General features: G+C 48.9%; 1 protein-coding gene across 8 annotated transcripts in view; it reads left to right on the plus strand.

Moving 5' to 3' along the window:
* The window catches only part of Inpp4a (inositol polyphosphate-4-phosphatase type I A), a 135807-nt gene that overhangs the window by 105991 nt on the left and 5512 nt on the right, over window positions 1-24304 (plus strand). For 6 of the 8 annotated variants that reach the window (XM_076833208.2, XM_076833206.2, XM_076833210.2 and 3 more), the window contains 8 exons: window positions 2022-2054; window positions 5414-5586; window positions 6491-6614; window positions 7420-7546; window positions 7837-7977; window positions 10235-10332; window positions 14531-14643; window positions 17299-17453. In XM_076833208.2, coding sequence (XP_076689323.1) covers window positions 2022-2054; window positions 5414-5586; window positions 6491-6614; window positions 7420-7546; window positions 7837-7977; window positions 10235-10332; window positions 14531-14643; window positions 17299-17453 — 964 coding nt within the window. The remainder of the gene's footprint in view (window positions 1-2021; window positions 2055-5413; window positions 5587-6490; window positions 6615-7419; window positions 7547-7836; window positions 7978-10234; window positions 10333-14530; window positions 14644-17298; window positions 17454-24304) is intronic. The other 2 variants (XM_076833212.2, XM_076833214.2) reach the window with 1 other exon arrangement.

Genomic DNA, 24304 nt, shown 5'->3' on the forward strand with positions numbered 1-24304 from the left:
TGGCGTTCATTTGTCTCTATTGTGGTCTTGTTTTATTGTTGTTTTTTTAAAAATGTGAATTGTGTTTCTCTTTAAAATTTTATGAAAGTTTATTCTCTTTAATATTATCTTGTTTGTAGCAGCTGGGGATGTAGCTCAGTGATAGAGTGCTTGCTTAGCATGCGTGAGATCCTGGGTTCAATCTCCAGCAAAACACACATATACACACACACACACAAAAAAAAAAAAAACACACACACACAAAATCTTGTTTGTAATTTTAAAATTTTCTGCAGATATAAAAAGAGTAATTTGTTGAATTTTTTAAAAAATCAGGAGCTAGTTTGTTTAATAAGATGCTGTAGGGCTGGGGTTGTGGCTCAGTGGCAGAGCACTTGCCTCACACATGTGAGACACACTGGGTTCCACCCTCTGCACCACATTAAAAAAATAAACAAAATAAAGATATTGTGTCCATGTGTACTAAAACAATATTTTTTAAAAAGATGCTGTATATCCATAATATAAATGTTATTTTTTTCTAGGCACATCTGATATAGTTTAAACGCATTTAAATTCAGTTCTAAAGTGATTTAAGTGAACATCTGTGCACTGTTCAGGTCTTGATTGTCATTGTACCATCAGCATCAGCTCTGTTGTGAAGCATGCACCTGAGAGAGCCTCACTCTGCTGATCAGCACTCAGAGTGTAGGAAGCCATGTGCCCCCAAAGTGACTGTGGGTGGTCCTGAACTTAGAAACCTTCAGTATAGCCAGGAAGCTGTTCAGACCCCAGTGTGGTCAGGAGACCCCAGAAGAACAAGACCATGAGCCATGTATTTGGTGAATAGATCTATATGTCCCCAGTGCCAGAGCATGGCTGTCATAACTTTTCACATCATTTCCAATCACAGGGGTGGTCATTTTGGCCCATTGAGCAGGTCGTGTTCATGCCAACAGATTGACTGTAGGAGAACAACTCTGCCCCTTGGAAAGGCTTTGTCACTGTTCATTCAAGTTTTCTGCCCGTCCTGGGTCCTTCATTGTCCTTTTTTACTATATATATATATATATATATATATATATATATATATATATATATATATATATATCTTCTGTCCCCTTTACCAGTTTAAGAAGCTATGTCCAAAGTTGATTGGAGGGGAAGGATACTTGGCAGCAGGTTGTAGAAGTGTCCCAGAAGCTGGTTTTGGCTGGTTTGGGGAATCTGAACCTGCCTCATTTTAATATCCTGAGAACATCCTTTGATTGACATGTTCTGGCACAAAATTAAATGAAGTTTTACTCCTGTGATACCTTTTCAAACTTTTTTTCCCTCAGATGGCTCACCCAGTTAACCAGGAATGTTAGGAGCTTTATGGGAAATGTGAATTGAAATGAGTGCATCCCAGTGTGACTCAGTGGGTGAAATGGAATGAAAATTGGTATTCTTTGGAAACCTGGAGAATCTCCTAATCAGACACTTGCTCAGATGGCCCAGCTTTTCCCTGTAGTTGAAATCTGAAAGCCTGGCCTAGTGCTCTCTTTGGTACATTGGCTTCATTCCTGGGTCTTAATGTTTCGGATCGCAGAAGTTGATCTTGAACACAGGTTTGCCCAGTAAGTCAGGGCAGTGGGCTGCAACTCAGGAAAGCTCCATTTGCTGGTCAGTCTCTCTCATTTGATGTTGTGAGCTAACGTGGGGCTCCATCACTACCGTATCATTGATGTGGGTGCATTGTTCTGTGGCATGTGTTTCACAGTATACTTGTTGGTCCACTCATCCTGAAGAGCATTTGGTGTTGATGTATTAGCCACCTGAGTGTTGGTGCTGGTGAACCATGTGCTCACCACTGGAGAGGGCTCGGAGCAGCGGTGACCTGCCCGAGGCTCCAGAGAAGAGGCACGGGCCCTAGACCTCTTCTCCTATGCCTTAGCTGCCTTACTGCAAGCTGCTGATGCAGCTGCTCTAAGATTGAGCTGCTTGTGTTTGAACTTTGTGCCGTTCCTTAATCATCCCTGTCGCCCTCCATTTCTGTGCAGATTGCAGCCCCCCTCCTGAAGAGTCCAGCCCAGGTACGTGCTTTCCACTCGAGGCTCCTGCCGATGTCTTTTTAACATTCAGGTAGCATTTGTGGCTAAGTGTTCAAAGACTACTTTATGCTCCGATAGTTGGGAAAATGTTTCAGTAGTTCTTGGTTGTGAAGATTGGTGAGGGACTGGTTGGGCTAAGGGAATTATGGCCTCAGGAAGGCTACTACATTCATTTTTTTTTTTTTAACTTTTACATCATAAAACCTTTGCAGATGATTAATGCTATGAGTGTTGATGGGCTTCTGAAGTGGGTGACCTGGCTTGTTACACACCTATTACTCATACTTCCTGTGTGCTCACCTGACTTGTGAGCTTGACTCTGAAGACACAGTCAGTTAATTTGTATTCGCCTGAAAGTTGCAACATTCGTAACCACTCTGCATCCTGGATATAGCTTTAAACCAATCTTATAAGACCTAGCTATGGGCCTCTGTTGGGATTAGCGCTAGAAATGGAATCTTTGCTAGATTTGCATGTAAAATGCAATGCTATGGCTCTAGTCCAGGAGTCGGCAGACTAGTCCAGGAGTTTAGAGCTCTGAGCTAAATCCTGTCTACAACCTGCTCTTATAAATAACGCTTTACTGGAAAAGACTCATGCCCACTGTTCATGCCCATGCATTATCATTGGCTGTCTTTGTGTGGCATGCCAGAGCTGAGTTACTTGCCACAGAGACCCTGTGTCCTTTAGAGCCTAAAATATTTATTGTCCAACCCTTACAGGAAAGGTGTGCCGACCCCTGATCTAGTTCATATTGAGATTCCTGGATATCGCTTATGGTTTTCCCAGAGTGTGCATGAGCTCCCAAATATTATTTATTTGTTTCTTATACTTCATAAATAAGCTACAGTCTGATAATTGAATATTCTTCACTGGATGTGAATGTCAGATGGAAGAACACTTACTTTATCCCTAGAGTACGGTACACTGATGATGATGAGCTTTACTGAGCCTTTTCTGTCACTCATTGGTGGATCCTGTCTGTTCACACAGCACCCTGAATAAGCTCAGCGTGAATAAGTGACTTCTTATTAGCAACCCAGAACCCCATATGAAGTTGTTCTTCAGTGGACTAATTGATTGGGCACAATGCATTTATTTTCAGCCCCTTTACAGCTTCTCTTTCCCAAAAGTCAGAGTATTCTTGAGCAGGTATTAGACCCCATGCTGTCCACCACAGCCACTGAGCCTTGGTAGATGACAGACAGTCCACCCTGATCCTTCTTTCCATTGCTTCTCCTGGGCCCAGGCCTTGTCCTCCTCCTTTATTTCTGTCTCTGGGTTTCTGTCCTCAGCCTGCCTTCACAGCAGGCAGAAGGCTGGTGTCTTTACACTGAGCCCACTCCCCTGAGCCTCAAGGATAAAGTCCCGGGGCCACCCTGAGCAGTGAGGACCAGGAAAGCAGGTGGCATATAAACCTGCCAGAGACTCAGAGACTCCTCTCCACACCAGGCTTCCTGAAGTTGATCGACCTGAAAGGAAGTCGGCACACAGACAGTGCCTGGCTCAAGGACACTTGGGTCATGCCAGCCATGTTGGTTCTAGAGGCACGAGTGCCTTCTCACAGTGGATGTTAAATGGACAACATGGTCTCCTGCCAGAGTCCCTGGAGAGCTGTATTTGATCTGGGTAGAAACACGCCTGCTGAACCTCCCAATGAGCAAAAAGTGCAAAAGTAGAGTGTGGCCTTGAAAGAGCCCCTTATATCTGAAGTCAATTAAGACCACTTGTATTTTCTGAATATTTTCAGGTTAAAATAATCATATTTGCATATTACTTATATATATATATGGTAATGGGAAAAACAAAATTGGCAATATTTGCTCTGAGCACATTTATTTCTTAGTGAAAAATAATTTTTTTGACTACCTAGCTTCCTCAAACTTTTTGGCTAGTAAAACCTGATTTCTATTGGTCATTTTTGCTAGGTCCTGGGTATGGTTGTCATGTGTTCAACAGAGTTCTTCAAAGAAACAAAAACTTGGTGTCTGAGAATCCTAGAGGGAGAAAGACTTAGACATTCTCTAGCACTGCTGGTGTGTTACTGAAGAGGCTCCCGTGGCTGAGGGTGGAGGCCTTGCTGCCACCCACCACTGCTCGGCACAAGCCTGGCCCACGACTCACATTTTCCACTTCTCAGTCCAATGTTCTTTGTCACCGTGACTTATTTGCTGAGACCTTACTGCTGCTGATTTCTAAATTTAAGTCTGCTTTGTTTCCATTACGGTTATAAATCCTTGTCAACATACAACATGCCTGCATCCAGTTAGTTCCCAACCTTTGAGCAGTTAATATGCGTTTAATCCACATTAACCAAACATGGAGTGTAGGCAAGTTCCTGTGCACATTCCAGGTGTTATCTCTAAGTTTCTCAACAGAGTGCTAGTCAGACAGTTTGGGAGAGCACAGCCATATCCCACTCCCTCTGCCTTCTAAAGTCTGTTTATCAAAGGTAGAATGGCCCTCTGCATCATGGTGACAGCCTGGGGCCTCAGCCCGAAAGGGTGGGTGCTTCCAGGGCCTTGAACCATGTTTGGTGCACTGGGCTCACCAAGTGGGGATGAGCACATGACTATTTCTGGACTCAGTGATCTGTTAAAAATATAACTGATGAGGGCATGTCTTCTCTTTCAAACACCTTCTAAGCAGGAAGGAAGAAACAGCCAAAGATGCCCCGAGCCCTGATTTCTCCCTTGAGATTCTATTTTTAAAAAGTTGTTCCAGTCCAGGGTCAAAGTTTCCTTATATTTTTAAAAGAAAACTAATCTAGAAATAGTTGGCACCGGGCAGGGAGGTAGGGAGCAGGGAAGAAATTGAATACAAAAGCAGGGGACGCGGGAAGAGTATAGAAGGCGAGAATTCAGCACAGTTACACACACAGCCGACTGTCACAGAATTGGTTCTTTACTCCAGAAGGACAGGGGTACTGTCTCTACAGTGGTCAAGAGATGTGAGATACAGATTCCCTCTCTGGGTGTCTTTCTTGGCCCAGGGGAGGAACCGAGGTGCTGTGGAATTTGGCCTCTGCGAATAGCATCGTTCTCTGGCCACCTCAGGGCCAGAGGCATTCTTGTTTTCCTCAGCAGGACAGTCCTGAGTGCTGAGGTGGGCGTCCCCAACAGTTTTAGACCAGGCGTGTAAAAGCAGCACCCAAGTAGAACTGGTGTTGAGGTTACTGGAAAGACAGTGGAGTGAGGGTCAGAGTTCGGATGGCCAGAAGGGTCAGAAGGGGCTGAGGATGGTAGGGGAGGACAGATTAGTGGTTGGGGCTGGGCAACTAATTTACAGACACTAATTTGTAAGATCTTTTTTCTAATCAAAACTCCTTCGCTCGTACCCAGGTGAATGGAGTGAGGCTCTTTACCCACTGCTGACCACCCTCACAGACTGCGTGGCCATGATGAGCGACAAGGCTAAGAAGGCCATGGTCTTCCTGCTCATGCAGGACAGTGCCCCCACCATCGCCTCCTACCTGAGCCTGCAGTACCGCCGCGACGTGGTCTTCTGCCAAACCGTAAGCCCTGGGAGGGCCCTGTGGGTGGCCACGGGCACTCCCACCTCAGAAGAAACAGGCCTAGGAGGCCCTCGTTCTTCTCCCATCACTGTGCCAGCGTACATGGCCATGTCTCTCCACCTGCCATTCTCTAAGGTGGTCTAACAGACTAGATTTCAGCACGGAGCACGCCTGTTCCATCCGTAGTGCAAGTTGCTCCTGAAGGGCTGGCAGTGACAGTGGGCTCTGCTCCGAGGTGGTGGCAGGCAGCACAGGCCTCCTTGCCATCTTTTTCTTTTTTCCCTCCAAAGGAATGCAGCAAGGGCAACGTGACTGTTCGCTATTGGTGCAGTCTGTTTTCTCACTCATAAACAGCAGCACCTTCTGGCTTGTCGCAGAATCGTTTCTGATGATTTCTGTTATCTTTCAGTGAAATGTTACTGTCACAAGTTAAAGATGCCAGTAATCTAATTTGAAAGATCAGAACAGCAGCATGGGTGGGCCGGGTCTCCAGGTCCCCGCCCTTGCTGAGGGCCTGTTTCATCCATAGACACCTTCTGCTGAGGAAGCTGAGGGCCACCTTCTTTCACTTTTGTTCTTGGTTGTGACTGACTCAGTTTCTAGAGTCAGTGCGGATCTTTGAGAAGATAGAGCCTTTCATGGGAAACTGATTCTGGGCTTCTAGAAGTTTCCAGCCCAGGAATAACCCAGGCAGGTCAGGTCAGAAACTGGGACAAAACCAACCCACCTCTGGAGTGAAAGGTGCAGCAAGCCCCTAGTGTCACATGCCCTGCCCACCCATGGCCTCTGCCCACTATGGTCTCAGAGCCAGGGCATCCCCACCATGGCTCGAGGGACAGGAGGTGCTGCGATGGAAACACGGGAGCTTGGCCCAGGGCTCACATGATCCTCGTGTGCCCCGCAGCTCACCGCACTCATCTGCGGCTTCATCATCAAGCTGAGGAACTGCCTGCATGACGACGGCTTCCTGCGGCAGCTCTATACCATCGGGCTGCTGGCGCAGTTCGAGAGCCTGCTGAGCACCTACGGTGAGCGCGGGCCCGGGGCAGCGGTGGTTCCAGCCTTTCTTCCCAGATATTACAGTGAACCAGACACCTTCAGAACACATAACAGGAACCAGGTGGAAGTCTGAACAGTTGCACACTCGCCCTGTCCCTGGCTATTGGTGGTGAAGATCCTTTTGGTTGAGGATGGATGGTGTTCTCTCCCCAGGCCCTTCTTCCAAGTACTTGGTTGTTTCTGAATTGTTTCTACTTAGCCCTTTATGCACTGATGCGCGTGACACAGAAGGCACTGAGAGCCCAGTTCTGCAGCCTCTAAATCACCAGGAGGAGAGTGGGGTCAAAGGGCAGGAGAGTTCAGAGTTAAGATTGACTTCCAGATCGCTCTGGGGGGACTCTCTTCTCCTTTGAGGTCTTCTGAGCCATGAAAATGGGCCCTTTTTTAAAAGTATTTGTTAGTCTCTGAAACTGTAGGACAATTAATAGGCCTCCAGCCCAGTGCACTGGAAGCTGTGGCCGAAGCAAAGCCAGCCTGCGGTTCCTCTCCATTCTGAGCTGGCATTGCCTCCTGAGCTCTGTGTGCTTCTGTTCCCCTTCCACCATCCTGGGCTTGACCACAGAAGGGTGTGTTTCCCAGCTGTTCCTGCAGTGTGGGCGTGGGGGTCAGCTGCCCTGTGGACTCAGAGCAGTGAGTCATTGGGGAAGGGGCTTAGGGAGTCCCTGTCCATGTCCGTACCCCTGAGTTCATCACCTCTCCTCTGCACGGTCTGTGGGGAGAGAGGCAGGCCCTTCTGCCTGACAGCCTCTCCCCGCCCCCCCCCACCATGTTTAGGTGAGGAGCTGGCAATGCTGGAGGACATGAGCCTTGGGATCATGGACTTGAGGAATGTGACCTTTAAAGTCACGCAGGCCACTTCTAATGCATCAACTGACATGCTGCCCGTCATCACAGGAAATCGGTAGAAATGTTTATTCAGAATTCTTCAATCCAGAGCACTTTTTTTCAGTTATGTGTATTTTGTGGGATGCATGCTCCCTTTGTTTTATTTTATTCTGTTTCACTGTCTTAAAAGCACTGGTCAAGGTATCCCATGTTATTTTTTCCCCCTGTAAAGGTCTGGCTGGGTGTTTGGACATCACTAAGCCAGAGGGCTGCCCACAGGCTCACGAGGGGGATGCTTGGGGTCCCTGCTCAGCCCTCCAGTGCCTGGGTCTCACCTCTGCTCTTCCTCTCTCTGCTCTCTTCCAGCGATGGGTTTAACGTGCGGATCCCTCTGCCAGGTCCGCTGTTTGACGCCCTGCCCCGGGAGATACAGAGTGGCATGCTGTTGCGGGTGCAGCCTGTCCTCTTCAATGTGGGCATCAACGAGCAGCAGACGCTGGCTGAGAGGTGTGTGCCACACTCCTGAGTGCCTGGAATGATGATAAGATGATGTGGAATGTGGACTTGCCCCTCTGCAGGTTCCCAGCTCATCAGCCAGGATGCTTTCACACTAGCCCTGACCGAGCACTGTCATCATCTCCCCTAAGACGACCCAGACATGGTCTCTGTTCTCAGTAATTTGGGCTAGTAGGAGATAGGTGTGGAGATGATGATGAAAATAAACGCAGGCAGTTATGGGTCCTGAGTCGGGTCACACAACGTGGTCTAAGAGGGTCTGCAGAGGAGGAGGTGGGCAGTGCCTGACATGGGCATTATTTATTTAACTGAAGTGGGCATTTTGTTGCACTGGGGAATCAAACCCAGGCCTTACATGTGCTAGGCAAGTGCTCTGCCACTGAGCTACAGTGCTGGCCCCTGAAGTGGGTTTTGAATATGAGTGGGTGTTACACGAGGAGGTGGAGGAGGGACCAGCTTGTCTCGGGCCAGGAAGGCTGAGCAAAGGCCAGGAGAAAGCAGCATGAGGTCTGGCACAGTCTGTGGCAGGGACTGGCAGTGGCGAAGGGAAAGGCCTTTGTGCCCAACCAGGAGTCATGCCTGTGAACTCTCCTCCAGAATCCCTTGGCATTGCATGTTGGGGAGTGGAAGGAGTGAGCGAGCCTATGTGGCATGTGGTGACCTTCTACTAGTAATTGCACATCTTGCTCATGTACCATTCGCATTCATGTGACATGAGTGTTTTAACTTAAAAAGACATCTTAAAGTCTTGCTATTAAAGGAATTCAGTCTCCAAGATGGAAGACCCTTTGGTACCTAGTGGTCAGCGTCCATGGACCCTAGGTCTGGGTCACCCCCCACTTAGCAAGTGTGCTCCGCCAGGTGAGAAATGCTGTGGGACTTGTAGTCGGGGAGAACACAATCAGATTAACATGTCAAGTGGGTCATTTTGCTGGCCAAGGCTGGAAGGACGCGTGAGGGACATGTGTGATGAGCTTGCTGGATAAAGGCAGGCGTGGGCAGTACCGTGGATCAGGGCCACAGAGGTAGCATGCAGGTGCTCTAAGAAGGGCCTGGCTGGAGGACGACGGGGGTAGTGGAAGGACACAGCCTCTCCCCAGGCTGAGTGACAGTGAGGCGAGCAGACCAGTGACATGCTGGTTTTCAGACTGGTGTGTCAGAGAGGCAGTGTGTCCATCCTGTTCCCTGCAGATGGCGATCTGGGCTTGGGCTGGGGCAAGGGCAGGAAGCAGACCCCTCTGAGGCCAGAGCACAGAGGCAAAGGAGCCCACCTCCGGGAGAGTGGGCCTCTCACAGGGACCCTAGCTGCAGGTGTCCAGGAATGTTCCCTGCACCCAGCAGCTGTTGAGCCATTTCTGGAAATGCTGAAGCAGGGCCAGCTGATGCAGCAGAGGGCAAGTGGAGGAGGAGAGATGGGGGACAGGGAAGAGGTGGAGGTGCAGGGTCTTGGCTTGGCTCCTTCATTTGTGCCTGGTGCACTGGCCCACTGTGCTTACTTACGAGTTGTGGAAAGAGTACCCAGAGAGAGCAGGTAGAGAGAGGAAAACAGAGCCCATCACAGGCTCGAGAGGGAGACCTGCCCTCAGAGAGATGTCCTACAGCCTCAAAGAGGTTTGATGATCAGGGAAGACACAGCAGGGAAGTGGCAGGGTGAGCTGGGGACGCCAGGTCTCGGGCTTCAGAGCCCACAGTTCTTAATGACTGCCTTCTCGCAAGTGGCGTTCCCTCCCTCTTCCCCAAGGCATTGGGCACAAATGTGCTTGCAGCATGCGGTGGACTCAGGCGACCCTGTGTGACCAGGAGATAGCAAGGGCCTCGGGTAGCCCAGAGAACAGTGTCCCACGGCAGACCCAGAGTGACTTCAGATCTGAGTACAGGGCTGTCCTCACTCCACAGCCACACCTCACTGCCATCCCCTCTCCTAACTTCTGGGGCAGGAAGGCACAAGGACTCTGCACTGAACAGCTGTGCCCACATCACACAAAGCAGGCCTTTGAGTCCTTGGGTTTGGCACAGGTCAGGTTCTAATAACCTCCTAGGCACAAAACTGTTCCTGCCCACAAACTGTATTAAATTGGTCACCAGCATTATAGAGATGACTTCATGCTCAGAAGGAGGAGAGTGGCTCAGAATTTAGATGTGAGCAAGGAATGTTAGAAAGAATCATTGTATTCACATTCATGCAATTCTGCATGTTTTTGAAAAAAGTAACATGAGCCAACTAATGGTGTTCCCTTAACCTCTCAAGGTTTGGTGATACCTCTTTACAAGAAGTTATCAACGTGGAGAGTTTGGTGCGGTTAAATTCCTACTTTGAACAGTTCAAGGAAGTTTTGCCTGAGGATTGTGAGTATTCCTTCACTCGTGTGGGCCCTGCCTCTTGCCATTTCACCACTTTGAATGTCTGAGTTCTCTCTGCTTATTGACGATACCACCAGGCTCACCTCGCTGGTGTGTAGGCGGGGGCGCAGAGCACAAGCCTGCGCATGCTAAGCTGTTCCTTCCTTATCTGTCACATACGTGGCAGCCTGTTCACCTGGCTGGAAGATCGGATCCCACCCACTGGAAATGCAGTCTCCTGGTACTGCAGCCGCTGTGTCTCTCTTCCAGTGTGTATGACGTGGGGCTTTCCCACACGCTGTCAGAAGCACTGACACTAATGACTACATTTGGTGGTAGACACTGTGCACCTGCTGGGAGAGCATGAGGGACTCAGGACTCATCCCCCTCAGCCAAGGGGATCTGTTTGAGTTGCCCACACAACTTCCTCCATGTTACTTAGAAAGTAAGGTGCTGGCAAGATAACTCCTTGCTGGGTGCTTGAGAGCAAGATGGCCCCTGTTGTAGTGTCCCCTGGAGGTAAGTTCTGCTGAGGACAGTTCTCTCTGCCCCCAGTGAAGAGAGGGCTACAGAGAAGGCTCTGGCAACTCAGAACTCAGGAACCCAGGGCACAGTACAACCTTTACATGCGAGAGTCTCCTGAATTCAGTCCAGCCGACTCACTGAGCACATGCTATGCGTGAGGCATGTCAGAACCCGAGAGTACGTGTGACCTGCACCTGCCTGAAGTGCACTGCTGCTCATGCAGCACTCCTCCAGCCATGGGCTCCCTCGCTGGACTAAAGGAGACCTGTCCTGCCCTGGAGGTGGGCCAGATTCCTCTAATGGGGCCCAGAGAGGGGAGAACACATGGGCTGGGAAGATGCCAGCTCCAGTTGCTTTCTGTTGGAAGGCTGAGTGGGTCTTGGAGTTGGGAAATGGTAGTAAATCAGTGAACCTTCCCAGGTCTCTGATGGGTTGAGAGCCCTACACACAGTTCTCTACTGAGTCCACAGCAGCCCTGAAAAGTCCATATTAGTGCCTATGTCCAGATGAAGAAAGGGTGCCAGGCCCTGATGCCCATGTGCCTGGGCAGTGAAGGATGCCACCCTGTTAGGAGGGACTGTGGTCAGGGACCACCTTGGGGCCAGCTAGAGGCATGTGTATTTGCTGGGTGGTACTCAGGTGGGAAGCAGGGTTGGGGACAGCTGGTTCACCATGTGCTGATTGGATTGAAGGACACAGGTGGCTGGTAGCCTGGGAGACTGGGAGATATCAGCTGAGATCGCATTTTGCTCTCTTTAGTCTTACCTGGTACCGTCATGGGCATGCACAGAGGAGGAGGTATTTAGGAAGGTTTCAGACTGAGCATCTGTTCCACAGGGATTGTTTGAAGCCAGCACCTCAGACCGAGAGAGGAACATAGTGCATAAGGAGAGACAGAGTCTGGCGCTGGGTGAAGATTGCAGAGATAGCAGCAGCAGGAATGACGCCCCCACAGGGAGGAGAGGTGGGAGGGCAGGGATGAGTGACGCTCAGGCCCTGGCTGGGTTTGTGACCTGGGCATATGGCCCATGGGAAGTACAGATTGGAACCCCAGTGAAGCCCTTTGGCTGAGCTCACTGAGAGGCCCGATGAGGACAGGTCTGGGAATGGGCCTGGAGGAAGCCACGTGCTCCAATACCAATGGGGAACAAGGGGTTCCACAGGACAACCAGATAGGGAGGGCAGGAGAGTGCAGGTGGGCTCTGGTGGACAGGAGTCCCTGGTGACCTCTCAGGACAGTTAGAATGGTGAGGAGTGGTCTGGGGGATCACGTGGATGATGACATGGTGATGCCTTGGAATGGACCCCTCTGTCCCAAAGATTGGCAGTGCCTGGAAAGACAAGGGCGGAGGAGGTTGGAAACACCTCTGCAGCTTCCTGGATGTTGGCACTTGCTTGACACCTGAGGAAGGAACTTGAGAATGGCTGGAAGACGTGAGAGGATGACAGCCATAGACCAAGGTCCTGGAGAGCCCAGTTAGAGGTGCCCTGGGAAGTAAGGAAGGAAAGAGAGGTGTGGGTGGAATGGAGGAGATGCCTGAGTTCAGGTGGGTAGCCTGAGTCTCCCCAAACTGCAGGAACACCAGGAAAGGGAGCACAGGACCTTGAGAAGGCGGTGTGGCCCAGATCCCCATGGTAATCCCAACGCACCACAGCCAGGGTCAGATGGAGCTAAGTGCAGGGACCCTCTCAGCTGCGGCGGTCACTAAGGCAGGGAGTGGCTCAACCCAGTCGCTGAGGCGCCCTCATGGTTTTCAGCAGTGCTCACAGTTAGAAAAAATGATAGATCCATCAGGTCCTCGCCATGTCTGGCCCTCTTCCCCTGCTCTATGTGGATTATCTAATCTGATCCTCACAGCACTCCTGGGAGGTGAGTGCTGCTCTGGTGTGCACCTAGAGATGGGGACCCGAGGAAGGAGGGTGAGTCTCCCAGGAGCCATGTCAAGCCAGGTAGCATCTTACCCTGGCTATCATAGGGACGGGGGACAGGCCATGGACTAGGGGTTCAGCACATCAGCCAGGAAACCAAGACAGTGAGCGGGGAGGAGAGACCAAGGCCACCCGAGACTGGGCAGCAGGTGGGAGCAGATAGTCTTAGGAAGGGGAGCTCTGTGTCTTCACGCAGGCCCTGGAGTGCATGCGCAGGTGAGTGCCGCTGCGGGCCACTTGCCCGCCCTTCCCCGTGTAAGCTGCAGATGAGCCGTGCCTGGCCGGGCCCGCACCCGCGGACACCTACTAGAGTTTGACCACTGGTCAAACCATTGGCCCTGTCATATTCAGGAAGCATTCTTGTTCTCATAAGGTGATGGGGAGGAGCTGCCGTCTTCCTGAGCAGGACTGCACTGAAATGCAGAAGGGCAGGCAATTAAGGAGGAGGGACACCTGTGGCATCCCCAGGCCACCTGCCTGACTATGGGTGGGTCTTGGGGGCCTGTGCTTTCTCTGCAGGCCTCTTCTGTTTCTGTAGGAGACCCTGTGTGTGGCTCTGGCCTCTGAGTGGGTCATCTTCAGTGCCTTCCACATGTGCATTATGTGTTTCCAAACTTGGGTGAAGAGACACGTCTGCAGGTTGCACTGGTTTGCTCTGCTTCCTCTTGAGCAGTGGGCACAGTTTGCTTTTATGAGCATTGCCCAGGTACCCTTTTGTTTCAGAGAAAATCATGATCGGGAAGGCTGATGCTGGAGCCCCTGCAGCCCAATGTCCCCCAAGCCCTTGTGGTTTGCTGGTGGGCAGCTGTTCACTGGGAGGCCAGGCGGAGGCTACAGCTGCTCGTGGGGGGGTGATTATGGCCAGCCTTATCTTCTGGGCTTCTAAAGGCCTCTGTCCTAGACAGAGCTCTCACAGGCAGGAGGCTTCTTCCTGTTTCTCTGGTTCTGCCCAACGCCCTAAAGGAAACAATCAGCAAAGGATCCTGGTACCCTGGAGTGTGGTGGGAGCATGTGTGTATGGAGGGGTTAGAACCCGGAGGCCATGGACTTGGTTGATTTTAGGACTCAGGCTCTGTTGATCTGAGGCTCTGCTGACCTGAAGCTCTGCTCTTTGTCTTTGGTAATCCCAATGGTGAAGATCCTAGAGGGCCTTCAGGAATGGTTGCAGTTTCCTTGATTTTTGTCAGTCTCTCAGGCTGCTTAGGTGAGGCCATCTGACAGGTCTTTGGGTTCAGGGGGCCTTGGAAGGGACTGCCGTGGTGGGAGGAGAGGCTGTTAGAGCAAGGAGAGGCTCCTAGGTCTTTCAGAAATGTGTTCCTCCAGGTGTGGGTGGAGGTCCCCTGGAGGAGGCTGCACTTTCCAGACTCCCCCAGGGTTTCCAGGCTGCATGCGCAGTGGTCTATACACCTTGGCTCAGAGGTTCTCCGTCCTTGGCAGAGGTTCTGGAGACTACCTGGACTATCCTCACTCCTTCCTAACTACTTCCCTTGGAAGAGGTACCGGGGCCATAATACCCCATAGTTCCTTAGCTTCTGCTCCCTAGCCTCTCGGGAGAGCTCAGAGGAGATAAAGCAACTGCCCTTTGAAGGTGACACTAATGTCACAGGGAAAGAAATCAAGAGCTTGCCATGTCCAGTTGCCTGGCTCCTCCCTCCCTTCTTCTTTGGCTCTGAATTGGTCATTTTCCCACGTCCTTGGCAGCAGCACCCTTGGTATGGCTCCACTCCCACAGACTCCTCTTACTTTCCAGGTCTACCTCGATCCCGAAGTCAGACCTGTCTGCCAGAACTGCTGCGGTTTCTGGGTCAGAACGTCCATGCCCGGAAGAATAAGAACGTGGACATCCTCTGGCAAGCTGCCGAGGTACTTGCTGTGATAGGAAAGCGGTCATAGCCATACCTGCTACCAAGCGTCATAGCAAAAATAATGACAGTGGGAATCTGAACCAGGGTGGAGAGAGCAGATTCCTCCCTAAGGATACAAAGAAAGTAATTGAACGTGCTCTGAGACTCTGGGAAATGCTGAACATTGCCTTTGAGTTGGTTGCATTAGGGCTGCCAGGACACTGATAAGCTAGAGCCAGTCTGTCCTGGGGGCATGTAGCCAGGCTGGTGGCAGGCGGCACCTTCAGAAGCCTACACAGTGCATACCAGCTCAACCTCACCGCCTCCTTTGGCTTATGATGGGTTTGAAGAGAGACTGTGATGGACTCTCAGCTCTCTTTAAACAGTCCTTGCCTATATTGCCATTCTGATCACAGTTCTCCAAGTACTTACACTGCAAATATGTTTTCATAACTTTACTTGTGGAGTTCCAAGTCACTGCTTTGGGTCTAGGTCTCAGAGCAGTTTCCTACTTAGTCACTCAATTCTTCTAATGAGGTTGTGAGTTTAATTCAGGTTGTGGCAGCATAACCGGCCCAGCCCTGGAACTCAGCGGGAGGTACCAAGATTCCCAGAGCTTCTCTTCTCTGGATCATATTTCTTTTCATTTCTGTATATGAGCAGAGTCTCTGGCTAAAGAGCTGGAATACCTTGAGTCAGGTGTGACCCTTCGGTTCATAGAAGGGAGACTTGGCCAGAGCTCAAGGGCTGGCTGATGGCCCTCTGGGCTAGCAGCCTAGCACTGCAGGTACATTGTGGGCACACACACCAGCTCTGGATGCACCACCTCTCCAAGTGCCATTTAAATGGTTTTGGAGTCTATTTAGAGTTCCAGCTTATGCCTCATATTTGAGTCATGAAGTCAACAATCTATAGGATGTAGTGAGCTCACTAAGTTCAAGTTCATCCTTACTTCATCAATTTTGACTTCAAAATTTGTGTTTTACCCTTGCTAGTTTTGGGTCACTTTGGTCTTTTTTTTTTTTTTTAACCTTAAAAGAAGCCTTTTTTTCCTGATTGTCTCATCTGAACCAGGGCCTTGACTATTTGCCTTTCTCTGAACATGTTTCTTAAGGCTTCACTGTTTTTATGTCAAGTGGTTTTGCGGGCTTGAGAGGCAGGGGCAGCACTGTTTTCAGGGCAGTCAATGATAATTCTAATATTTTTCTGGAGTACAACAGGTAACTGAGAGCCCACCATTGTATAGCTTAGGTGACCTTTCACTAAATGCCAGACCTGCTCTCACAGTACGGTATCTGGTACAGGGTCACAGGCCCTTATCTAAACTTCTTGTGACTAGATATTTTGAAATGCACAGATTTTTCAGATTTTAGGGCAGAAATACGGTGGAAAGTTGTATACACATGTATAATATACCTAATACATATGTGCATATAAATACAGCCATCCCATGGCACTGTAGGGGATCAGTTCTAGGGCCCCTTGCAGATACCAAAATCCAAGGATGCTCTGCTGAGTCTCTATATAATATAAAGGGTGTAGGATAGAACCTGCACACATCCTCCTGTGCTCTTTGAATCATCTCTAGGTGACTTATGACACTGAGTACAGTGTGAACACTGTACAGATGGTCACGACCAGGAAAAAAGTCTTCATGTTCAGTACAGAGGCAGTTTTTCTTTTGGTATTTTTGATTTGCAGTTGATTGACTCCCCAGATGCAGAACCCGTGTATACAAGGGCCCACTGTGCCTTATTTTCTTGGGGGAGTCTGGGGCAGCCCCATAGAATCATTTATATTTCCTCATTGAGAAGTATGAATATTCATATAAAAAGTATAAATACTCTCATCAGCTCAGGTCTGGTTGTACTGCTAAGAGAGTCTGCCATAAACTTAGAAAGAAAAAAAAAGCCTCTTTCCTCTTTTAAAGCTGACTGGACTTGGGGATGTGAACTTTGGACTATATCTACTGGTGCAAAGGAAGTGCCCTCAGTGTTCTTCCCACTGGGAGAAGAGGTGCAGAGTGACCTGTCCCAGTATGGGGCTGCCCTGCTTCACCCACGTGACTGAGCAGTCTGGGAGGGATCTGTTGGTATCTGACCCTGTGCCCAGGACCCTGAGGGAGGTGGGAGTGGAGAAGGGCCTGTGGTTGGAGGTGGCTTCTCTGGACTGTTCCCCTCTGTGTGGGTAAAGGAGAGCTGAGACCAGTGGGTCTGTCCCTGCCTTCCTGAGGCCTGGAGACCTGACCAGGAACAAGAGACTCTGTGAGTGGCTCTGGCCTCCCCTGTGTGGTCATCTTCAGTGCTTTCTCTGCTTGGGGGCTGGCAGTAAAGGGCTAGACATGCCAGGAAGGTCCCAGGATGGCTTGGAAGGGGACAGCTGGGAGGGTCGAAGAAGAGCAGTAATACTGCAAGAAGGAGGAAAGCTGGGCTTGGGAGGAGTGTCCCATGGGAGAGGACAGGAAGAGAGCACTCAAGGAACAGGAAGGCACCATGAAGACAGAGCCTTGGAGCAGCAGGGCCTCCAAGCAGCGCCTGTTTGCAGGTTACTTGGTTCCTGTTGCTGGGACTGGGCATGGAGCTACCCTGCCAGGCTTGTGGGGAGCCCACTTGGGAGCAGATATGCTCCCCTTTGCAGTGTCCCCTCCTCAGCACAGCCTGCTTCCTGTTGGCAGATCTGCCGCCGCCTTAACGGGGTCCGGTTCACCAGCTGCAAGAGTGCCAAGGACCGCACGGCCATGTCGGTGACGCTGGAGCAGTGCCTGATCCTGCAGCACGAGCACGGCATGGCCCCGCAGGTCTTCACGCAGGCCCTGGAGTGCATGCGCAGGTGAGTGCCGCTGCGGGCCACTTGCCCGCCCTTCCCCGTGTAAGCTGCAGATGAGCCGTGCCTGGCCGGGCCCGCACCCGCGGACACCTACTAGAGTTTGACCACTGGTCAAACCATTGGCCCTGTCAAATTCAGGAAGCATTCTTGTTCTCATAAGGTGATGGGGAGGAGCTGCCGTCTTCCTGAGCAGGACTGCACTGAAATGCAGAAGGGCAGGCAATTAAGGAGGAGGGACACCTGTGGCATCCCCAGGCCACCTGCCTGACTATGGGTGGGTCTTGGGGCCTGTGCTTTCTCTGCAGGCCTCTTCTCTTTCTGTAGGAGACCCTGTGTGTGGCTCTGGCCTCTGAGTGGGTCATCTTCAGTGCCTTCCACATGTGCATTATGTGTTTCCAAACTTGGGTGAAGAGACACGTCTGCAGGTTGCACTGGTTTGCTCTGCTTCCTCTTGAGCAGTGGGCACAGTTTGCTTTTATGAGCAAAGTGTCCAGTGAGTGTTTTATGGTGACAGTTGTCAGTGTGTCCTGGCCACGTCCCCCTAATGACGTCCTGATTCTGAGGCAGCAGGCGTATTTGCAGTGAAACCCAGAACTCAGACTGTCCACTGTTGATCGATGCCTTGTTTCAAGCACTGCTGGGCAGCCCTACCTCACATACCAAAAGAAAGGATAAGAAACCTGGCTTTCCTGTCTCCTTCGATGTAGTCACCAATGCTGTTAAAGTCTCGTTTCCAACGGTCACTTCTACTGAGTGTTCTGTATCATTTGTCCTCTCACCAAATTCTTTAAAGTGTTCGATTCTCTTATCCTTTCTGTATGTTTCTGACATTTGACCTTCTCACAATAATGCACAAAAGTGATGCATGAGCTCTTGCCTCTTGAGGACAGCATTTTGTAAAAATGGCATCATTTTGTCTAAGTTCATCTAAGCCTCTGTTAAGGTCAGTCCATCTCTCCATCCCTTGCCCCTCAATGGAGAAGCAGTGGAGATTCAGATAACCCCTGCTTGGGAGCACTTTAAAAAAAAATTTTAAAAATTTTTTTGATCAAGGACATGTGTTCAGGAGCTTCAGGGTCCTTCAGGCTCCACGTCCATCCAAGGCAACCTGGTGCTACAGCCTGGTAGCCATCCCGCACTCCAGGAGCTGTGGGGTGCGGGGGGAGGGCACAGGAGCTAGAGTCCTCTGCCAGTAGAGAGGCAAGGGAGAGCCAGACAGGGGCCCTGTGTTGTAGAGGCCAAGCCCAGGTCAAGTCTACTGAGTAGGTCGTTACAGCCCCAGATTAGGCCTGTTGCTCTCTAGTTTTGAGCTTGTGAACAATTTCAGCAAAACCAACGATCCATTCTGACTACATCTGAGCATCAGGGTCTCAGGAGACCAGGGAAAAAGTGACCCCAGAGAGAGACCTAATTTAACTTAAGGGCCTGCCAAGCCCTATACCTGGGAGGGCCACCCCGCCCACCTCAAGGCCACTTGGGGCTTTTCGTGCAGGACAGCTATTTTATTTTGGTTTTTGTGCTGGGGATTCAACCCAGGACTTCAAGCACACTAATAAGCATACACTATACCACTGAGCTACATCCCCAGACCAGGATAGCTATCACAAACTTCAAGCACACTAATAAGCATATGCTATACCACTGAGCTACATCCGCATACCAGGATAGCTATCACAACTATTACAGCACACAAGTAATTTCTTTTTTTTTTTAATTTTTAATTTTTATTTTTTTTTAATTTTTTATTGTTGGTTGTTCAAAACATTACATAGTTCTTGACATATCATATTTCACACTTTGATTCAAGTGGGTTATGAACTCCCATTTTTACCCCGTATACAGATTGCAGAATCACATCGGTTACACATCCACTGATTTACATATTGCCATACTAATGTCTGTTGTATTCTGCTGCCTTTCCTATCCCCTACTATCCTCCCTCCCCTCCCCCCCCACTCTCTCTCTACCCCATCTACTGTAATTCATTTCTCCCCCTTGTTTTTTTCCCTTTCCCCTCACTTCCTCTTGCATGTAATTTTGTATAACAAAGTAATTTCTATAACTCTTAATCACATAAGTAATTGATAGTCCTAGCAGGAAAATTAGAAAACACAAACACACAGCCTGCAGAACCCTCTATACCTACTATTAACCAATAGCCATGTTAACTACTGAAATAAATTCTTTAGGATGGATGGATGGATGGATGGATGGATACATACATACATACATACATGCGGGTGTGAGTTAGTTAATGCACACCTTGGTTAATTAGTCCCTGAATAACACATAAGCCAAATACACTCGTATGCACAAATAAATGCAGTTATATGCACAGTCTCCCCACTTTTTTTGGGGGGGGTACTGGGGATTGAACCTGGGGGGAACTTAACCACAAAGCCTCATCCCCACCCCCTTTTTTATATTTTATTTTAAGATAAGGTCTTGCTAAGTTGCTGAAGCTGGTCTTGAGCTTTGCAATCCCCCTGCTTCAGCCTCATGAGTCAGGTGTTACAGGCCTGGCCACCACCCCCACTATAGACTACTTTTTTTCATTTAATTATTGTGAGCATTCTTTTCAGTTTAATAAATATAGATCTTATCCCTTTTAACACATCATGATAAATCTAATTTTTTATTGACTATTTAAGCTGCTTATGATTTGACAGCATTATAAATCAACAGTGCAGTGAATATCCTTATATATTTTCCTACCTGCATTTTCCAAGTTGATTTTTTAAAATATCTTGTTGTTGATGATAGACCCTTTATTTTATTTATTTATATGTGGTGCTGAGAATCGAACCCAGTGCCTCACACATGCCAGACAAGCGTTCTACCACTGAGCCACAACCCCAACCCCCAAATTGATTTTTTAGGTTAAAAAGCATAAATCTTTGTGAGGATTCTCAGTAGTTTTAATACCTGTTGGCAAGTGGCTCCCAGACCAGTCATACTTCTGCCCAGGGTTGGTGCCCACCCACCACCCTCATTGAGAACTGTCATCACTGCCCTTGTTCCCAGCCCTTCAGAGACTGTAGTCAGGGTGCCTCTCTCTACTCCTGAGGGGACCTGAGATCCTGAACAGAGATGGACCCTCTTCAGAGGGGATGGGTGCCACTCCTTTGACCTTCCTCTGCTTCCAGTGACAGATGTCTTTTTAAATTTTCATTTTTTTCTGAATTTTCTAAAATCTCTACAGCGAACATGTCTTACTTTAATAATTATTTAAGAGTCTTAAAAATAAAACAGTGCTGACCCTGTAGTGTCTCAGGCTCTCACAGGCAGTGAGTGTCCCAGGCATTTGTTCTGAGTGACACTGCCATGCCTGACTCTGATTGCTGATCGTTCACTGTGGAGGAGACATTTACCTGTTAGCTGACTGCAAGCCTGAGTGGCTGCGTTGCTAGCTGGCATCTGACTCTGTGATCACCAGCACCCACAGGTCACCTGAGAGCCCTGAGAAGGCAGTGATAACCTCTGTGCCCTTAAGTAGAGGGAGCTCTTTGGTTCTCTTGCTCCCTCCCTCACATTTTACTAGATGGAATAGTGTGGCATGCGCATGTGGGGTGCAGGGGGAGCAAAGCTGACACCCACTGACTCCTGGAGACTGAGGGTGGTGGCCAGCACTGTGCTTAAACGTCCAGTGACAAGCTCTCTCCAAAAAAGACCTGATCTGTAGTGTTTCCCACTTTTTGTGGCATAAATAACTCTACCAGGGCCCATTCAAGCCTTGAGTGTGGCACCTGTGACCACAGAGCTGGGAGGAGAGTCACACACTCAGTTCTTGTAGCCTTGGGAGTGTACAGCACACACCAGCGGTGTTCCTCTGTGCCCACTGGGGCTGGAACCCTTACACAGCAGGCCTTCCTGAGCAGCCACAGTGACCCAGCAGCCTGTATTGGTAGGAAATGAGACCATTAGCCAGTGCCTGCCGGGAGAGCATTCCCTGCCAGGACAGCACATCCTAGCAGGGCCTCCCTGGGAAGCTCAGAGGACTCAGCTTAGGAGGGACCCTGGCCCTGGGCCTCCTCATCTCCAGATGGACGCTCCCAGCTGCCTGCTCTGCCCTGGGGCCTCTGGCTCTGTACTGTTGCTACTTGGTGGACGTGGATGTGGCTGTGGCTCTGGAGTCTGGTGTCCTAATTGCCATCTCATCTCGGTGCATTTCTTTTTCATGTTTTTGGATTGAACCCAGCACCAGCACCTTGCCAGTACTATACCCCTGAGCTACTCCTTCACCTCCAGCCCCCGGTACATTTCTTCTTTAGCACAAAAGGGGGAAAGATAAAATTTCTAGCGTGGGATTGGACTTCCTTCTCAGGAGTCAGCACATAAAACAGATGTGTGCAAACTGGAGGCACCATCGCTCAGGCTCTGCCACTGCTTCGCCTGCGACAGGGTGGGTCTGGGGAGGATGCTCCTTTGGAACTTTGGGTAAATGGTTTTTGTTTGTGCAGTTAACCAAGAGGCAGCTTTGGCCTGCTGTGTCATGCCAGCTGATGCTCAGGCATCTGTGAGAAGGTCAACCCCCATGGTTCTTCATGTTCAGCTTGCGTCTCAGAAATGCCCGTCTGCAGCATGTGGGGCATGGTGGGCGGCATGGAGCTGTGCTTGGCCAACCGAGAGAGGGTGAACATGGAAAACCATTGTTTCAACCTACATGTGTTTATTTTCAGTAAACTGCAGTATTTTTTCTTATTTTCACTTCTCTTTCTCTCCTTTCTTTTCCCGTAACTGTGCTGGTTTTGTTTGGTCCTTTTTTCATCCCCTCTCTGATATCATTTTTTCTTTCTGTTGTGGCTCCATTCCATTGTTTCCTTTTGTTTTATATTTTGGTTCTCCTCTTTTTTTCCATACTTTTGGGTAACATCCATCGCACGTGTCTCTTTTTTCTTTCTTCCTTTCCTTTTTTCTTTTCCTTTCTCCCAAACTTTTTCCTTTTCACAGCATTGGAACACGGGAGGTAGTCACCCAGAAGAACTTGAGCGGCCTGGTGCCCATCCGAGACTTAAGGCTAGACCCCAGCCTCCTCTGTTCCATTCCTTTATTAGCTCTGAGCCCCAATTTACTGATTGTGTGGCTCTTTCTGAGCATAGCATACCTGGTGACCAAATTGCGTTGCAAATGAATATCATTATGAAAAATTAATAAGTCACAAGAAAAACAAAAGTGCCCGAATATGTCCAGCCACCGAGTACCTAAATGGACAGAAGGAAGGTGTCAGAGCGTGGTCTGCCAAGAAATATCTCATGCCTTACAGTTTGACGTTTTGTCTTCTCAACTGTAAATACCTGCCAAATTATTTCATCAAGAGGACTTGTTCATTTAATCTAGCGTCTTCAGTGCTTGTAACATGTTCTCAATGGTACCCTAACATTCCTGCGTTAATCTAGCTGGCTTGCAATTACTTGTACCAGATCTCTTACCCTCTGATGTAAAACTATTTATTACCTGTACATCTCAATGTGCCCTATTTCCAAGAGAAGGGAGTTCTGTCTGGAAATATTTGTATATTTGATACTATTCTTTAAGTGTACTGCGAAACTTTCCTTTCCTTTTGAAGAAAAATGAAAAGACATATATATAGATGCTTTATAACTGGCTCATCTAGTTAACCTATTTAATAGGACATGTACTTTCTGCTTTCATTTCAAAGCGTAGTCCCTGGATTATAGTAGCAAACAGTTTGCAGAATCCTAACATCTCCTTGCTTGTGTTTATTATTTTTGATTGGGGTAACAGGCTGTGACCACAGAACACCTTGTACCAAGTCAGGCACATGAAGATTACATACTGCACGAGACTCAGGTTCATCTTCACTCTTTAAATTTATTAAAACTGGCTCCAAGAATTCATGCACAGAATAACAAAAGGCCATTAAAGTCATATACATTTATTTTTCTTGATACCATTTTTCATTTTTAAAATGATATCTTTAATTCCAAATTGAAATTCAGAAAGCTTTTCTCTCTTACTAATCAAATATGGTTAATAATGAACAAAAAACTAATCAAAGGAAAACTACCAAAAAATGAAAGTCTAACTTTTGGTCAATTGTGGCAGATGGAGCTGAGAAGAGAGGTCACTGTGGTTTCTGGTTGATTTTAACATGCAGTGTCCCTAAAACAGTATGTTCAAAGTGTGGCAGGAGATTGACATCACATTTGTAAAAGTGACCACATAAATCTGGGGAAATTCCACACGCCCTGTGTAAGAAACAGTGGCTTCTCTCTTGTCCAGTTCATATCATATTGTGCTTCTGGTTTTGCTCCTCCAGCATTGGAACACGGGAGGTAGTCACTTCCCCATATGCTGTGTTTTATGAGTGGATTTCTTTTTACCATTCTGGAAAAACTGGGTTGAACTAGAGAATCTGGCTTTCCCAGAACCTTAATGCCTTGGTACACAAAAATCCAGTTCACTACAGAAGCTGGCCTCTCTCTCCTCTCTCCAAGACTTCCAGCCCTTACTCTGGGGCTTCTCTGAATTGGCATCAGCCCGGAGTTGCACACTAGGAAACACAGAAGTAGTACAAAGGCCAGAATCCAACTGATACAGTGTAAGACCATCTTTGTCACAGCCCAAGGATGCCCTTCTTTCTAGACCCCCCAGCACTGGCAGGATTCCAAGGACATGTGTCACCTCTGTCACACCATGGGAGAGTTCATTTGTCTCCTCTGGAATAAGTATGGTTCCTTGCATCCTCCAGTGAAGGTTCACTGCCTGCCAGCTGAGGGGTGGTGTTGTGCTGTAGCCCACTGACACTAGTCACTAGGCAGTGTCCTGCCGGTCTGTGCTTCTCTGGAAGGTGTTTGATGCTTGCCCTCTTTTGCCTAAAGGTATGTACTTCA

Source organism: Callospermophilus lateralis, chromosome 14, assembly GCF_048772815.1.
Source record: "Callospermophilus lateralis isolate mCalLat2 chromosome 14, mCalLat2.hap1, whole genome shotgun sequence".
NCBI lineage: Eukaryota > Metazoa > Chordata > Mammalia > Rodentia > Sciuridae > Callospermophilus > Callospermophilus lateralis.